The sequence below is a fragment of the Ruditapes philippinarum genome, unplaced genomic scaffold, assembly GCF_026571515.1.
Source record: "Ruditapes philippinarum isolate M1 unplaced genomic scaffold, ASM2657151v2 ctg458_1_1_1_1, whole genome shotgun sequence".
Lineage (NCBI taxonomy): Eukaryota > Metazoa > Mollusca > Bivalvia > Venerida > Veneridae > Ruditapes > Ruditapes philippinarum.
The window spans coordinates 108,368-121,783 of NW_026857740.1; the positions used below are offsets into that span (position 1 = coordinate 108,368).

The window sequence follows — 13,416 nt, forward strand, 5'->3', positions numbered from 1 at the left end:
TCACAGGAAGTCAATATTAACTTAGACAGCCTCGATAATAAATGCATAAACACAATACATTCACCGACCGTTATGTTAATATGAAACCTTTCCGAAAAGCGATCTTTAACTGCAACTCAACAAAGTCGGTAATGCAAATACTGCTAGGTGCGACCCAATCCCGTCTAAAATGTGTGTTAGAATTGCACGAGCTACATATCTCACTTTAAAAAGCACAGACTGATAAATGAATCCAGTCTCCTACAAGTTGCGCAGACTAGTTTATGTAGCTCCTCCTACGCCAAATTACATTAACTGGAATTAGGAACTCCCAACGGTACAACAAAAATGTAAATGTATTGCAGTACATAAAAACATAAAAGTATAATTTTCAACATGGTGATTCGGATATTCTATTTTTTTCTCTTTTTTTTCTTTTTTTTTTTTTTTTTTTTTTTTTGTTGTTTTTGGTTTTTTCTTTTTTTGGGGGGGGGGGAGAGAGATTTGCTATTTCTTAAGAATACAAGTAGATTCCACTCCGCAAAATATTTTGTTTAAAACAATCAAGCAGTAAGCTTATTCTGAAACAAAAGTAGCACATAATGATTTTGCGAATTTTAAAAAAAATGCAAACATTAAGATTTCTTCTTGACTTCAATAATAGTTTTAAATCTGAAAAAGGAGAGGTTCCACAGGAGCAATGTCAATAGCAATGAAAAATAGCAGACTCTGTTTGATTGCGTTTGTTCAGGAGAAAAAAAAATGCGAAAGTGCAACATCTGGCATGCCCCAAAGCACTAGTACTGACTTTTAATGGTATGCAATGTTCAAGCATAGTGTAAACCTTGATTGTATTTGATAAGTTCCGATTTAACGCAAAGCGCACAAAAAAAAAATAACGTTTCGTATGTTTATAAAGTACAAGGCCCTAAAAGGGCATTGGTCCCTACTTAATGAAAACAAAAACCGGTTGATGCTTCCCAAGAAGGTTCTGGACACATGAAAGTATAAAAAAAAAATGAACAAAGAGCAAAAACTCCAAAATTAGACAAGGCGGAGTTATGTTTTTTGCACTGCACTTCTATTCAATGAGATCTATCTATCTATAAAGTTTCCTGATAATATCAGAGTTATGTCCCGGGTAAAATTCAAAGTGTAAAAATGAACAAAGGGCAATAACTCCAAAATTAGACCAGGCTTTGTTTAGGTTCTTTAAGTATTGGAGTTCTATCCAATTATATCTAGCTACCTACACAGTTTCATGTTGATATCTCTAATAGTTTTAAAGTTATGTCCCGGACAAAAGTCAAAAAGAAAAAATAAACAAAGGGCAATAACTTCAAAACAAGGCAAGGCAGAGTAATGATTCTTAAGCACTGCACTTTCATCCAATGAGACCTATCTATCTACAAAGTTTCATGTTGATATCTCTTATAGTTTTAGAGTTATGTCCTGGACAAAGTTCAAAGTGTGAAAATAAACAAAGGGGGATAATTAAAAAAATAGGCAAGGCAGAGTTACGGTTCTTGTGCACTGCACATCTACTCAATGAGATCTATCTACCTACAAAGTTTCATGTTGATACCTCTTATAGTTTTACAGTTATGTCCTGGACAAAGTTCAAAGTGTAAAAATAAACAAAGGGGAATAATTCAAAAATTAGGCAAGGCAGCGTTACGGTTCTTCTGCACTGCGCACCTACTCAATGAGATCTTTCTACCTACAAAGTTTCATGTTGATACCACTTATACATTTAGAGTTATGTCCCGGACAAAGTTCAAAGTGTAAAAAAAACAAAGGGAGATAATTCAAAAATTAGGCAATGCAGAGTTACGGCTTTTGTTTACTGCACACCTCCTCAATGAGATCTATCTACCTACAAAGTTTCATGTTGATACCTATTATAGTTTTAGAGTTATGTTCTGGACAAAGTTCAAAGTGTAAAAAAAAACAAAGGGAGATAATTAAAAAATTAGGCAAGGCAGAGTTACGTTTCCTGTAAACTGAACACCTACTCAATGAGATCTATCTACCTACAAAGTTTCATGTTGATACCTCTTATACTTTTAGAGTTATGTCACGGACAAAGTTCAAAGTGTAAAAATAAACAAAGGGAAATAATTCAAAAATTAGGCAAGGCAGAGTTATGGTTCTTGTGCACTGCACACCTACTCAATGAGATCTATCTACCTACAAAGTTTCATGTTGATACCTCTTGTTGTTTCAAAGTTATGTCCCGGACAAGAAAAGGGGACGGACGGACGGCCGGACGGAAAGACGGACGGACGGACAAGGCGGCGACTATATGCTCCCCCGAAATTTTTCGGGGAGCATAAGTATGTTATACCGTAAATAATTATGTTGGTAGTATTAAGTATCATACGTTACGAAAATTAAATATGTGTGAGATACAGGATTCGATACAATGATGCTATTATATATTCTTGAGTACAATACTAAACAATATTGATTACCCTGAAGATAATGAGGATCGGTGGAGTACGATAAGCATTTGATATAGATATTTTGGACTCTGAAAATGATAATGAAAACGAGGCTATATACGGTGCGTCATGCATTTGATATGACTTTTTTGGATTCTTGAAATGGAAGCGAGGCAAACAATTTAAGATTGAATTTGAAGGTGGTTCAAACGCTGAAGGTTCACTGGTTATTGTATAAGGTGTTGAAATTAATATCCTTAAACATGTTTGGTTATTTCTACGGTTGCTTGCAATATTGTTTCCCTGGATACCATAAACAACCGTAATACTAGGTCATAAAACATGTCAAAAGCGTTATCACTAATAATGCAAAGGGCATTTCCTTCAAACAAAAGCAACTTTTTCATCACACCCTACCGCTATTTACAAAATTCCAATAATTATTAAATTCCAATACAAAGTTAATTATAAACTTTGTGAAGTCAATACATTTCTGCAAATTTCTGCAATTTTTAATCATTTACCAACATGGTGCTAAAGTAAAATACATGAATATAAAAGATTCCCAAGTTCATGTAATCAAATACACAGTTTCTTTTGCAACTGTGTACATGTATATCATTTCAAAAAAGGCATCGTGTAATGTTTGGCCGCTCCTAGTAACACCTCACCAGACATTTAATATTTTTATCATGCAACAATTTCACACATTTAGTACCATACAACCGGCAGAATAGCAATTACATTGTGTCGATTTCTCATTCATTCCTTATATCAAAATATAAGTAATAACTCGTGATTAAGAGGAAACTCCATTCAGATATTTCAACAGAGTGAAGCCAGTCCTCGGGAGACAAAAGGAAATGATGTAGTAATATCTACAAGCTGTACCTTGTACAGGACGTTACGGCAGGTGTCCAGACATTAGCACATACCCACACATTCCCCCATGGCTATTACATATTCCATATAAAATGCCGAAATTGAATTCATCTCATTTTGCAGATTGTAGAACACTTGGAATACTTCGGGAACTATCCATAGAACGGGTAAGTATTTTTCTTCTGACTTTTTGAAAATTATTGCCGTTTCTGCAAATTGTAAGTTGGTCATCAAACTTGCTTTAAAACGTCTTAAATGTGTGAAATGCTCTTATATTTTTTCAACGAATTAATTATTGACAATTTTTCAACTTTGAATCATGAAGTATAAAGATTTTTCCTTCTTTTTTTCTAACTTTCTTTTTATATGAATTACAAATAATATTTAAAAGGTGACTTTAATATATAATATTTACATGCAACAAACGTTAATTATCATATAATGTAAAACATTTGAATTAATTGCTTTTAATGTAGCGGTTATATAATAAGAAACATTGTTCAATAATTAAGTCACGTTCATATTTCCATGAAAGCTCTTATTGAACCATGTCAGATTCTGAACAATATTGACGTTTCTGCTGTTCAAATAACGTCTATGAAACAGAACTGCTTTAAACTCCTCTTTTTTTTCCTTCGCAAATCTCTCATTTTGACTTCCAGTATAATACTTCCTACACCGTTAGTTGCTCAGCGTGTGAGAAAGTCTGAAAAGTTAAGTTTGTGGTTATGACTTGTTGATAATTTATAATCATATTCTGTCATTACAAGCGCTTTACCAGTATCAATGCGAGGCCTGATTCTAATGGTAAATACTTTGAACTGAATTGAATTGTATGACCAGAGATACATTTGTTAAATAAATAACAAACAGAAGTAACTGTTCACATTCATTAACAGTATGAGACGCAGCTATCCCAGTAGCATTTAAATCTTTAATAATTGTACCGAAATGTCTTCATCAGCAGCAATGATTTAATAAAAGACTTAAACAATTTTATGTGGTAGATTTTTCACACTTTGTCATGACTATTTCGAGGGAATTTTAGCTGTAAATGCGTTAAAGTGACATTGTGTCCATCCATCGGTAAATGGTCAGTGAACAGATGAACGTCAAATTAAGTTTACATTTCGCCATAATTTGTTTTTATATTTTTTTTTATAATTTAATAGGCATGAAGGATAAATGACTAACTTGGCCGAAGGAAATTTTGTTCATATCTATGGAAATTTACCTATAAAGTTCAATTTATATAAAAAAGCGGAGCAGTCTTTTTATATTCTAAGCCGAGTTATTTTTTTATCTTGAACATTTTTTGAACAGTTGGCCTCCCTGTTATAACGGTCAATCATTCGAAATATATAGTCATTTAAGCTTACCTTAACAATAAGAAAATGAGCATTATGTCATTTAAGTAAAATTTATGTTTATGATAATTGCTAGTTCTAATAAAACAAATCATGCATTTAATTCAAATTGTTAAATGGGTAAAAATACTTGCCTTATGATACTAACACGTGTTTTTGCAGAGTAACAATGAAAACCTTTATTGCAATAATCGTGACAACACTGGTTGCTATGGTAACAATAGAGATGGCCGGGGTTCAAGGTCAAAGTTATCATTTTAGCAACGGATGGAATCCAGGAAAACGATCAATGCAAGAACCAGCAATGTGCCATTTTAGACCGGAAGTCCAAACATTAGTATTTAAATTAATTGAGGTAATTATTGTAACCAAATCACAGAAATAAACCAAGGATGGAAATTACAACTGCATTGTGGCCTTAAATATGTTAACAAATGGCAGTCAGAATTATTTCAAGATGCTGCTATTTAAGTAATATGGTAGTAAATTGCCTTACAGGCGAATGGCGCATGCACACAACCATTGCTAAACGGATAACACCCTACTTAAATTAACAGAATACTATTTTGTTCCGGGACATTATTTTCTGTTTATTACAATATTCGTATATTTTGAATAAAAAGATTTTCTATGTCACATCTCGTTCGAGAATTAACCATTGCAATATGAAAACAATATACATTTGTAATGTTACTGTTGATAGATTTTATAAATATTGCATAACATATAGGTTTATACCATTTTATACAAAATATTACTTGTATGTTATATATATGTTTTACTCTGTTTGAATAAAATTGCGAAAATAAAATAGTTTAGAAAGGATAATTCGATGCCTATCTGTACGTGAAGAGATCTCCTTGTTAATGTTTTTTTTTGGAAAAAAATGATATACCTTATTATATCAGAAGTAATTTATCTGAATTGAAAGTAATTTATCTTATATCAGCTGTTCAACTTAAGTAACACCATCGTCCTGATGTTGGTGCACCAAATGTAATTGAACATATTTCATTTAAATACAAACTATCCCACAGTTGGAAACTACTAAATATCTGGTCTTTTTATATTGATTTGCAGGAAGAAATACAACGGGTCTTGTCCGAAACAAGCTGCATTGCAGGATCCCGAACACTTAGGACTTTAGTAAGTATGGTTTTGATAAAAAAAATCGCAAAATTAAATACCATGCAAATTGAAACGACAGAATATCTTTTATCATTTGTAAGCAATTAGTTAACACATTCTTCGCGTATGTTGTATGTATGTTTTTCTCGTACAAGACGGTGCAGTTTGAATAAAATAGTGAAATTATAAACTCAGCAATTAATGCCTAGTACAGTGAATATTTTAATTTTGAAAGGAATGACGCTTCAAATCAATCTGATGATACGAATTATTTTCTATAACTACATATTCTGTAAGTGAAATAAGAAATTGAAAGTTTTGTAGAACATTCACGTAATAACTCTACACCATCAAAACATTGCATTTCTCCATCTAAAACTTGTTGTTGTAAATGGCGTCCTGTGTTGGCCTTTTATCAATTAAATCGAATTTAGACGAATAGCAGCTATACGTTAGGGACCTTATATAGGAACAAGCTGTCGCCTTTTGCAAGACTTGGTCTCAAAGCTTAGTACATTACAAATGTCCTCTTCTGGCTCCTTTCCAAGAAGCACTGCAGATTAATGTCGCATTAGTCATTATCAATTGCCTTTTTCTAGTCTAGAGATAAATTTATTCATTAAAGTGGTATTATGCTCATAGTTGAGCTTAACTTACTATATAGTTCACAAGATTGACTGTAATAATGGTGATTGGCCAGTTGATGCTGGAAAATATTTAGAGTGAATACAAATCTGCCCTAGATACAAAAAGAATGTTCCACTCTTTTTAAGATTTGAAGGTCAATTTCAAAGTATATTTACAGACATTTTCCTGTCCCATGTGAGTTATTTATTGTTCATGCGAAGTAAATTATACAATTGAAAATAAATTATGGCAAAGTGTAAACTTATACATCCTTTCACTTGTTCAGTCACTTTATGCTCTTGTATGGACATTATGTCACTTTAAGCTTATACTATTTAAATTGAATTATTCAATACTTTCGCTTGCAAATAACTGTTTAAGAAAGGTATGTCTTTGGACTTGCCTTGGGTCTGCACCAGTTGTGCTAGACCAGTACATATTATCAAGTCATACGATGCTTTAAAATCTTTAAATTAAAGTAAACTTGAGTTTTATAATTTTAATACCTTTCTATATCTAAGAAGGGTATTCTTATGAACAGGGCATATGGAATATAGACATTCATTATTTTTGTACTTTCAGTTGAAGAAGAACATAGCTTACGACGTTCCACTTGACGACAAATTATAAAGACATGGTGTATAAAGAATGTTTTGTATGTGTCGGCCGTTAAAGGAATACAACAACAACCACCAACAGAAACAACAACAACAATAACTAATATTAAATGTTATTTAACCAGTCGTATTAAGCTGGACCCACAACGGTTGACGGTTGTATAAATTCCACAAAATGTAATATTTTAGGCAAACCTCCGTTGTTGACATTTTGACCATTTTTATAGGATCCGAAAGCTGAAATACATTCAACATCATTTAAAATATCACACAAGAAGAGGTGTATTACAAATATAATAATTGAAACGAAGTGACACCGAGAAAGTCACGGGTAGGTCTTGTTCAATGCGTGTAGACTTTAATATATACTGTTATGTATGTTTGATACATTTGTTATGCGCTTGACACTTGTCTTCAGAAAAATTATACATTGTTTAACTCAGCATGTAGTTCGCTCACTGCAACGCAATATAATAAAATTGTGAAAAATATTTTACTTTGTATTTTATTCAATAGTCTGCAAACTGGAATCTGATATTTCATTTATTTATTGTATAAATTTAGTTTCAAGAGTGATGTATACATTGTATATTGATGTTTATCAAGTTTAATTACCGTGTAAGTAGTTGCCTCCCTTTATACAAAATAAACGTTTGATGGATCTTAAGCTGGTATAAATAATTATTTCTAAAATAGTCTACCTTTTATTTTATCTTCTGAAATACATCAGAACCTACTGTCATGTACTCTTTTACTTTCCTACACTTATACTGTGGCCTAATGTTTATGCGAGTACTGTGCCAGCAGCTTCTAGTGATTTTGATATTATAATAACCAAGACAATTTCAGTGGAATAAGGCCGTAACTTTAATGATCAGATATCCAATAGTCATAAATGGCAATTACCACAAGAAATAACAATACGTCACAAAAGTATATCTAAATATAAACTGATAGATATGATGAGATGAAAAAAATGAGAAGAGAATCTCTAGCTAAAATGCATAAAGACTGAATAGACAACGCCAAGATGCGGAAAACATCGTATGTGAGAAGCTAGCAATTAACAGTGAGCTAATCACAATAAGTTTAACCTGCCATAAAACAATGTATGGAGAAGACACTGATCAAGCAAGGAAAAACTAGTAAGAAAATGAGACTAAGATGCACAACACTTCCTCTTTTAAATGAAACGATATACATATTGTTATTTTCAAACGTGTCGAAGATCTCAGATATATTATTTAGAACTCAATTCGAACTGTAATTCCGACCAAGTCAAGTCTCCCTCCTCTCCTTCGCTTACCCTCCGACAATACATGGTGTTGCCTGAAAAACTCTCATAATTTACAAGATGAGACACTTGATTTCAAAAACTTTAAATCTTTCTATAACAATCTTACATTCGCTATTTGATTTTATCTGATCCAGGCGAGTTCCTTCATTTTCGAAAACTTCAAACCTTAACTTATTTTTACATATTTCTAAGTGTTTTAATTTCGAAATAATGACCAAAGCGTCATTAATGGGTGTATCATAGTTTAGGGACCATTCTGTTGAAAATGTACATGTATTAAGGTAAGTCGTTTACATATACATGCACAGTGCATGCTCATACATTGGATCATTTGTTTTTTCCGAGATTTACTTAACGTAACAACAGAGAAAGGGATAACGATAGAAATGAGATAAGATGCTCGGTCATTGCTTACTTTTTCTTTTTTTTGTGCGCGTGTGTGTGGGGGTGGGGGTGGTGGTCATATTGTGACCTCAGGGACAGTGTTTGTATTTGTGCCTGTAATACAAAAGAGAAAAAAACATCAAAACACTCGACATTCTGATAAATACTCGATGAGGGAATGGCGGTGGGGGGGGGGGGGGGTTACGTCCCCTCGTATAAATCCGAAAGCCTCGTGTTTCGCTGCTCATTTTAATTCTTATCTTTAAGGCATTATTAGTATATTAGTAACCTTGTTTATTCGATACAGATGATAAAACTGTTTAGACCGAATAAGTATAACACATTTTAAACTAAATTGTTTCAATATTCCTTTGATATTTGCCAAACTTCCTATGTCATATAAATACTAATAATTGTATGATTAGTTTTAAAACTACATACCAGAGATCTGAATGGCATTTGCAACAAGTTTTTAATAAGGAGCAAGAAGAAAAGAAAATCACGACAAGAAATGCCAGCTTTTACCTGATGAGATTTCTTAAAAAAGACGTTGCTGAATTAAATAACAAAAAAGTAAAGGGATATCACGAACACCAAACATTGAAGTGAAATCTTAATGCAAACAGCAAAGGACCAAAAGCGAGAACGATATCCAAACTTAAGTGAGTATACTTGCTTATGAATGCTATTCATACATGTAAATAGTTGATAAGGACGGGCGTATAGTAGCAAAAATTACGAAATATATAATATTATCTTTGACACTTTTAAAAGGTATACAAATAGCAATTATAATTACTAATATCTTAGTATACCGGCAATTTTTACAGGTGTTTAATATTTTGAACGTAACTAAGGTCAAAATCTAAATGTTTTAACGAAGGGCATATTTTAATTAGTGGTAACAACTCAACTTAACCATGATCTGCACGTGAAAGTATATGTATAATATATACCGTTCAAAAGATATTTGATTTTTCTAACCAACAGTCACACGATTTGCACGTGCAATAAAATATTTGCAGGTCATTTAAGTACATGTGGATTTGTACATGGCTGAGTTGCATTGTGATTTTGAGAGAGGAGTAAAGAAATTATTGCAATATTTGTGGGTTACTGAGTAAATGCGAGTCAGAAATAAAAACGGATCTAAGTTATGAAGAAAATCGTACAATTGCCAGATGGTTGTCAATGTTTAAGGGTGGTAGAATTAATGACATTTAATTTAACGCGAGCCATTGCCACTAATAAAAATATGCATTTTTAAGTGTTTTTATAAACAAGTCATGCCTGTGAAGATGATTAATAGAGCCTTTGAAGACATTCACAATGGATCTCTTCATACCTTTTCAGCTTAAGAATACATTCGAGCCGAGTCACGACAAAACCAGCATAATGCGTTTGCGACCAGCATGGATCCAGACCAGCCTGCGCATCCGCGCAGTCTGATCAGGATCCATGCTGTTCGCTTACAAACCCTTTTACAAGTAGAGAAACTGATAGCGAACAGCATGGATAACAGCATGGTTTTGTCATGACACGGCTCATTTCGTAAAAGCATTTTTTTAACTGTTCTTTTTGGTAATATACGAGTTTATACACTGGTAGAGAGCGCTTCCGACGGCACTACGGGCATCGAACCGACCACCTCGAGACCAAGATTCCATGTATGGATTTAGCCAAAAGTCACAAGGAGAGAGGTCAGGACTATAAGCGGGATGTAGCAAAACCTCATGCTCTGCCCCTCTAAATAAGCTTGGACCAAAGCAGACCCGTACCCAGGTGCATTATCATGGAGTAATTTCTTACGCACATTTACCCAATAATCCATGAATTTTGCAATAATCTATTTGCTCTTCTCCGACACAATGCTTACAACCGGTTTACAAAACAACATGTATTTAAAATGAATGACTGGCTCAAATTGTAACGCACGTGCAAATCGTGCGAAAATAGACTGCTTGGTTAGAAAAATCATTAATCTTTCCAACGGTATAGTAAACATGTATTTTCATGTGCAAATCATGGTAAAATTGAGTTGTTGTCACTAATTAAAATATGCCCCTCGTGAAAGTGACAATTTCAGTACCAATTTGTTATGTGATATTTCGGGTTTGTTTGGTTTAGTTTACGTAATAGTTATAGTACATGAAACGAGTTAGTTACGAGGATATAACACTGGCTGGGACGACACCAAGGGATGTTTCTACAAAAAAATGGCGAGACAATTTTTTGCAGAAACATCCCGAGATGTCGCCCAGCCAGTGTTATATCCTCGTAACTAACGAGTTTTATCTACTATAACAGTTTTATCGCAATGGCATATTGTTTTCTTTTTGTAATAGAAATAAATAAATTGTTAGCTACATTTTAATTATTGATGATTAGGCAGTTTTTTTTTCCAAGTTGTTTTCGCTGCCGCAGAAAAAACGAAAAGATTTACAAAAGACATCCAATGTTAGACGCGGATTGTAAACTGTTACCAATATTGATTCAAGATTAAAGGGCTTTTTTCTCAGAGAAAATAATATCTGTCTGATCTTTGCGAACAGCTCTAAAATATACAAACCAGTTAAGGGAAAGAAAAACATATCTCAGTTTTGCAACTACACATGTACACCCGTTTATATCTATGGTTACAAGTATATATTAACACTCACAATAATTTTGATGATAATAATTCCTTTTCACAGCACAAAATAGCGGTAAATGATTGTAAAAGTCGAAAATACCACGAACGATAGAGCTTTGCCTTTTAACATACTGGCGCTTATGGAAGACAATTAAAATTACGATCATGGATATAAGAAACAATTACTGATGTTTCCTATGAATTTGAAAAGTAAAAACTTTAGCTGTCCTTTAAAAATCTTTACCAAACAAGACGTTCTTTGTTACGCAATTAAGGTAGTACTACAGGCACCAACATTCTTGTAGACTGTCTACTGGCAAAACATATAGTAACTTTAAAGAATAATATATTTGTCCGCTTTTTGTGGTGCAAATAAACTTTAAAAAAACATCGCTTATTTGCACGTACGACGTGATAAAATTAACTGAGTGTGCCTTTTGAAAAATAGAAAATCTATAACGCACACTCTCAAAAATCTTGTCAATTCAAATGGACCGCGTCATCTCATACGGTGTGTTCTATATTCAAGCTCCAATAAAAATATATCAATAGCAGGAGGGTATTTTCGTATATAGGTTATCTGGTTATTAGGTTATTCGAGTGAATATGTGTGGCTTTGACATCAGTAAAATTTTAATTGAATGCAGGAGTATTTAATTCGGTAAAGGTAACATAATATAAGTACATATATAAGTAATTAATTACGGCCCACATAAAGTGAATGGTGTCAAATGGTAAACTTTATAAAGAGTACTTTCTAACCAGTTCTTTTTCCACATGGCATAAACTGCTACAAGATTGGCGGGAAATTCCCTGACAATTTGTTTCTCTACCGTGTGGTCTAAAGTTTTTAGAGGAGACTGTTTAGTTCTTGTGTGAAATCATTTTTTGTTACCTTGACATACTAGCTGTTAAAAACAAACAAACAAACAAACAAACAAACAATAAACAATTTACAGAAACTTATATGTCTTAAATTCCATTTCAGGGAGCTTTTTCTGTGCTCAAAGGCTAATTCTGCACGAATACAACCCATTTGATTATCAGTTAAGATCAGAAAAGGAAATGTAAAAAAGTATAATTGAAAACCAAACATGGACGATTAAGATTAACAAAGAAGGCTGGCGTGTAATATACGCGCCCTCCCCACAGAAACCAGCATCACAGAGTTACTGGCATTGAGTCCAGCAGGGAAACAAGGGGAAAGGGAAAGGACAAAATGGCGAATTACAGTCGAGGCGTTATTATATAAAAACTGAAAGAAGGAAATCATAAAAAGACACACAGTAAATTATCTAATATACACTTATTGACTTGTGAGCCATTGAATATGATGTGATATTCACCGGCAGATGACGAGGTCAATATGACTTTCTGCCGGTGAATATCACATCATATTCAATGGCTCAGTAGTCAATAATTGTTTTATTATATGAATAGGCTTAGAAATAAAGAAAATCACAAACAAGTACATCCTTATATACATGTAAAAAATTTGCCTCGTTGAAGCGCAGGAGAAAACGACGCACGTGTTAGGCGTGCAACAAGTACGCGAACGCTGCTCATACAAAAATAATTCAAGTTTTTACTCATCATTGCGGTGAGGCATTTATATATAATAGTTAAGTAAATGATATTTTACTTGAGAAATGTGCCATAAAGATCAAAAAGCAATAATTATTTTTTTAATTGTCAGTCTACGGTGTATGATCTTTGAATATGAGTCTCAATCTATTTTTTAGAAAATCCAATTCAGCCCGTTAATATGATACTACATCCAATGAATATGATTTTATTAAAAGTTCTGTTAACTACTGTTTGGACCAATGACATTGTAGCTATATTTAGATCATATAATAAAGATGATTTATTATCATAGTGACTTTGTGTTTTATATTCAATCTGTCTGCGATTTCATCATCTTGTCATCGTACTTTCATCATCGTTCCATCTCGTTTTCACCATCGGAGCATCGTGCATCGCGAGCAAGTGTTAAAATGGTTACATCACGATTATTAAAACTGAACACCGTTCAGTAGATTCTAACAGCAATATTATT

General features: G+C 33.2%; 1 protein-coding gene across 1 annotated transcript; it reads left to right on the plus strand.

Annotated features, from left to right (window-relative positions):
• The first annotated feature begins 3,356 nt into the window (after nucleotides 1–3,356).
• On the plus strand, nucleotides 3,357–7,499 carry LOC132750797 (prepro-gonadotropin-releasing hormone-like protein). Its single transcript, XM_060740835.1, has 4 exons — nucleotides 3,357–3,472; nucleotides 4,835–5,027; nucleotides 5,753–5,818; nucleotides 7,010–7,499. The coding sequence occupies exons 2-4, from the start codon at nucleotides 4,842–4,844 to the stop codon at nucleotides 7,055–7,057; spliced, it is 300 nt and encodes a 99-aa protein (XP_060596818.1). The 5' UTR covers nucleotides 3,357–3,472; nucleotides 4,835–4,841; the 3' UTR covers nucleotides 7,058–7,499.
• Nucleotides 7,500–13,416: the final 5,917 nt, after the last annotated feature.

Bases quoted from the DNA above. Each gene is read 5' to 3' on its own strand.
- LOC132750797 (XM_060740835.1), top strand. From the start codon at position 4,842: ATGAAAACCTTTATTGCAATAATCGTGACAACACTGGTTGCTATGGTA. The intron at 5,028-5,752 runs GTAATTATTGTA...ATTGATTTGCAG, and splicing joins TAGTATTTAAATTAATTGAG to GAAGAAATACAACGGGTCTT. The intron at 5,819-7,009 runs GTAAGTATGGTT...TTGTACTTTCAG, and splicing joins CCCGAACACTTAGGACTTTA to TTGAAGAAGAACATAGCTTA.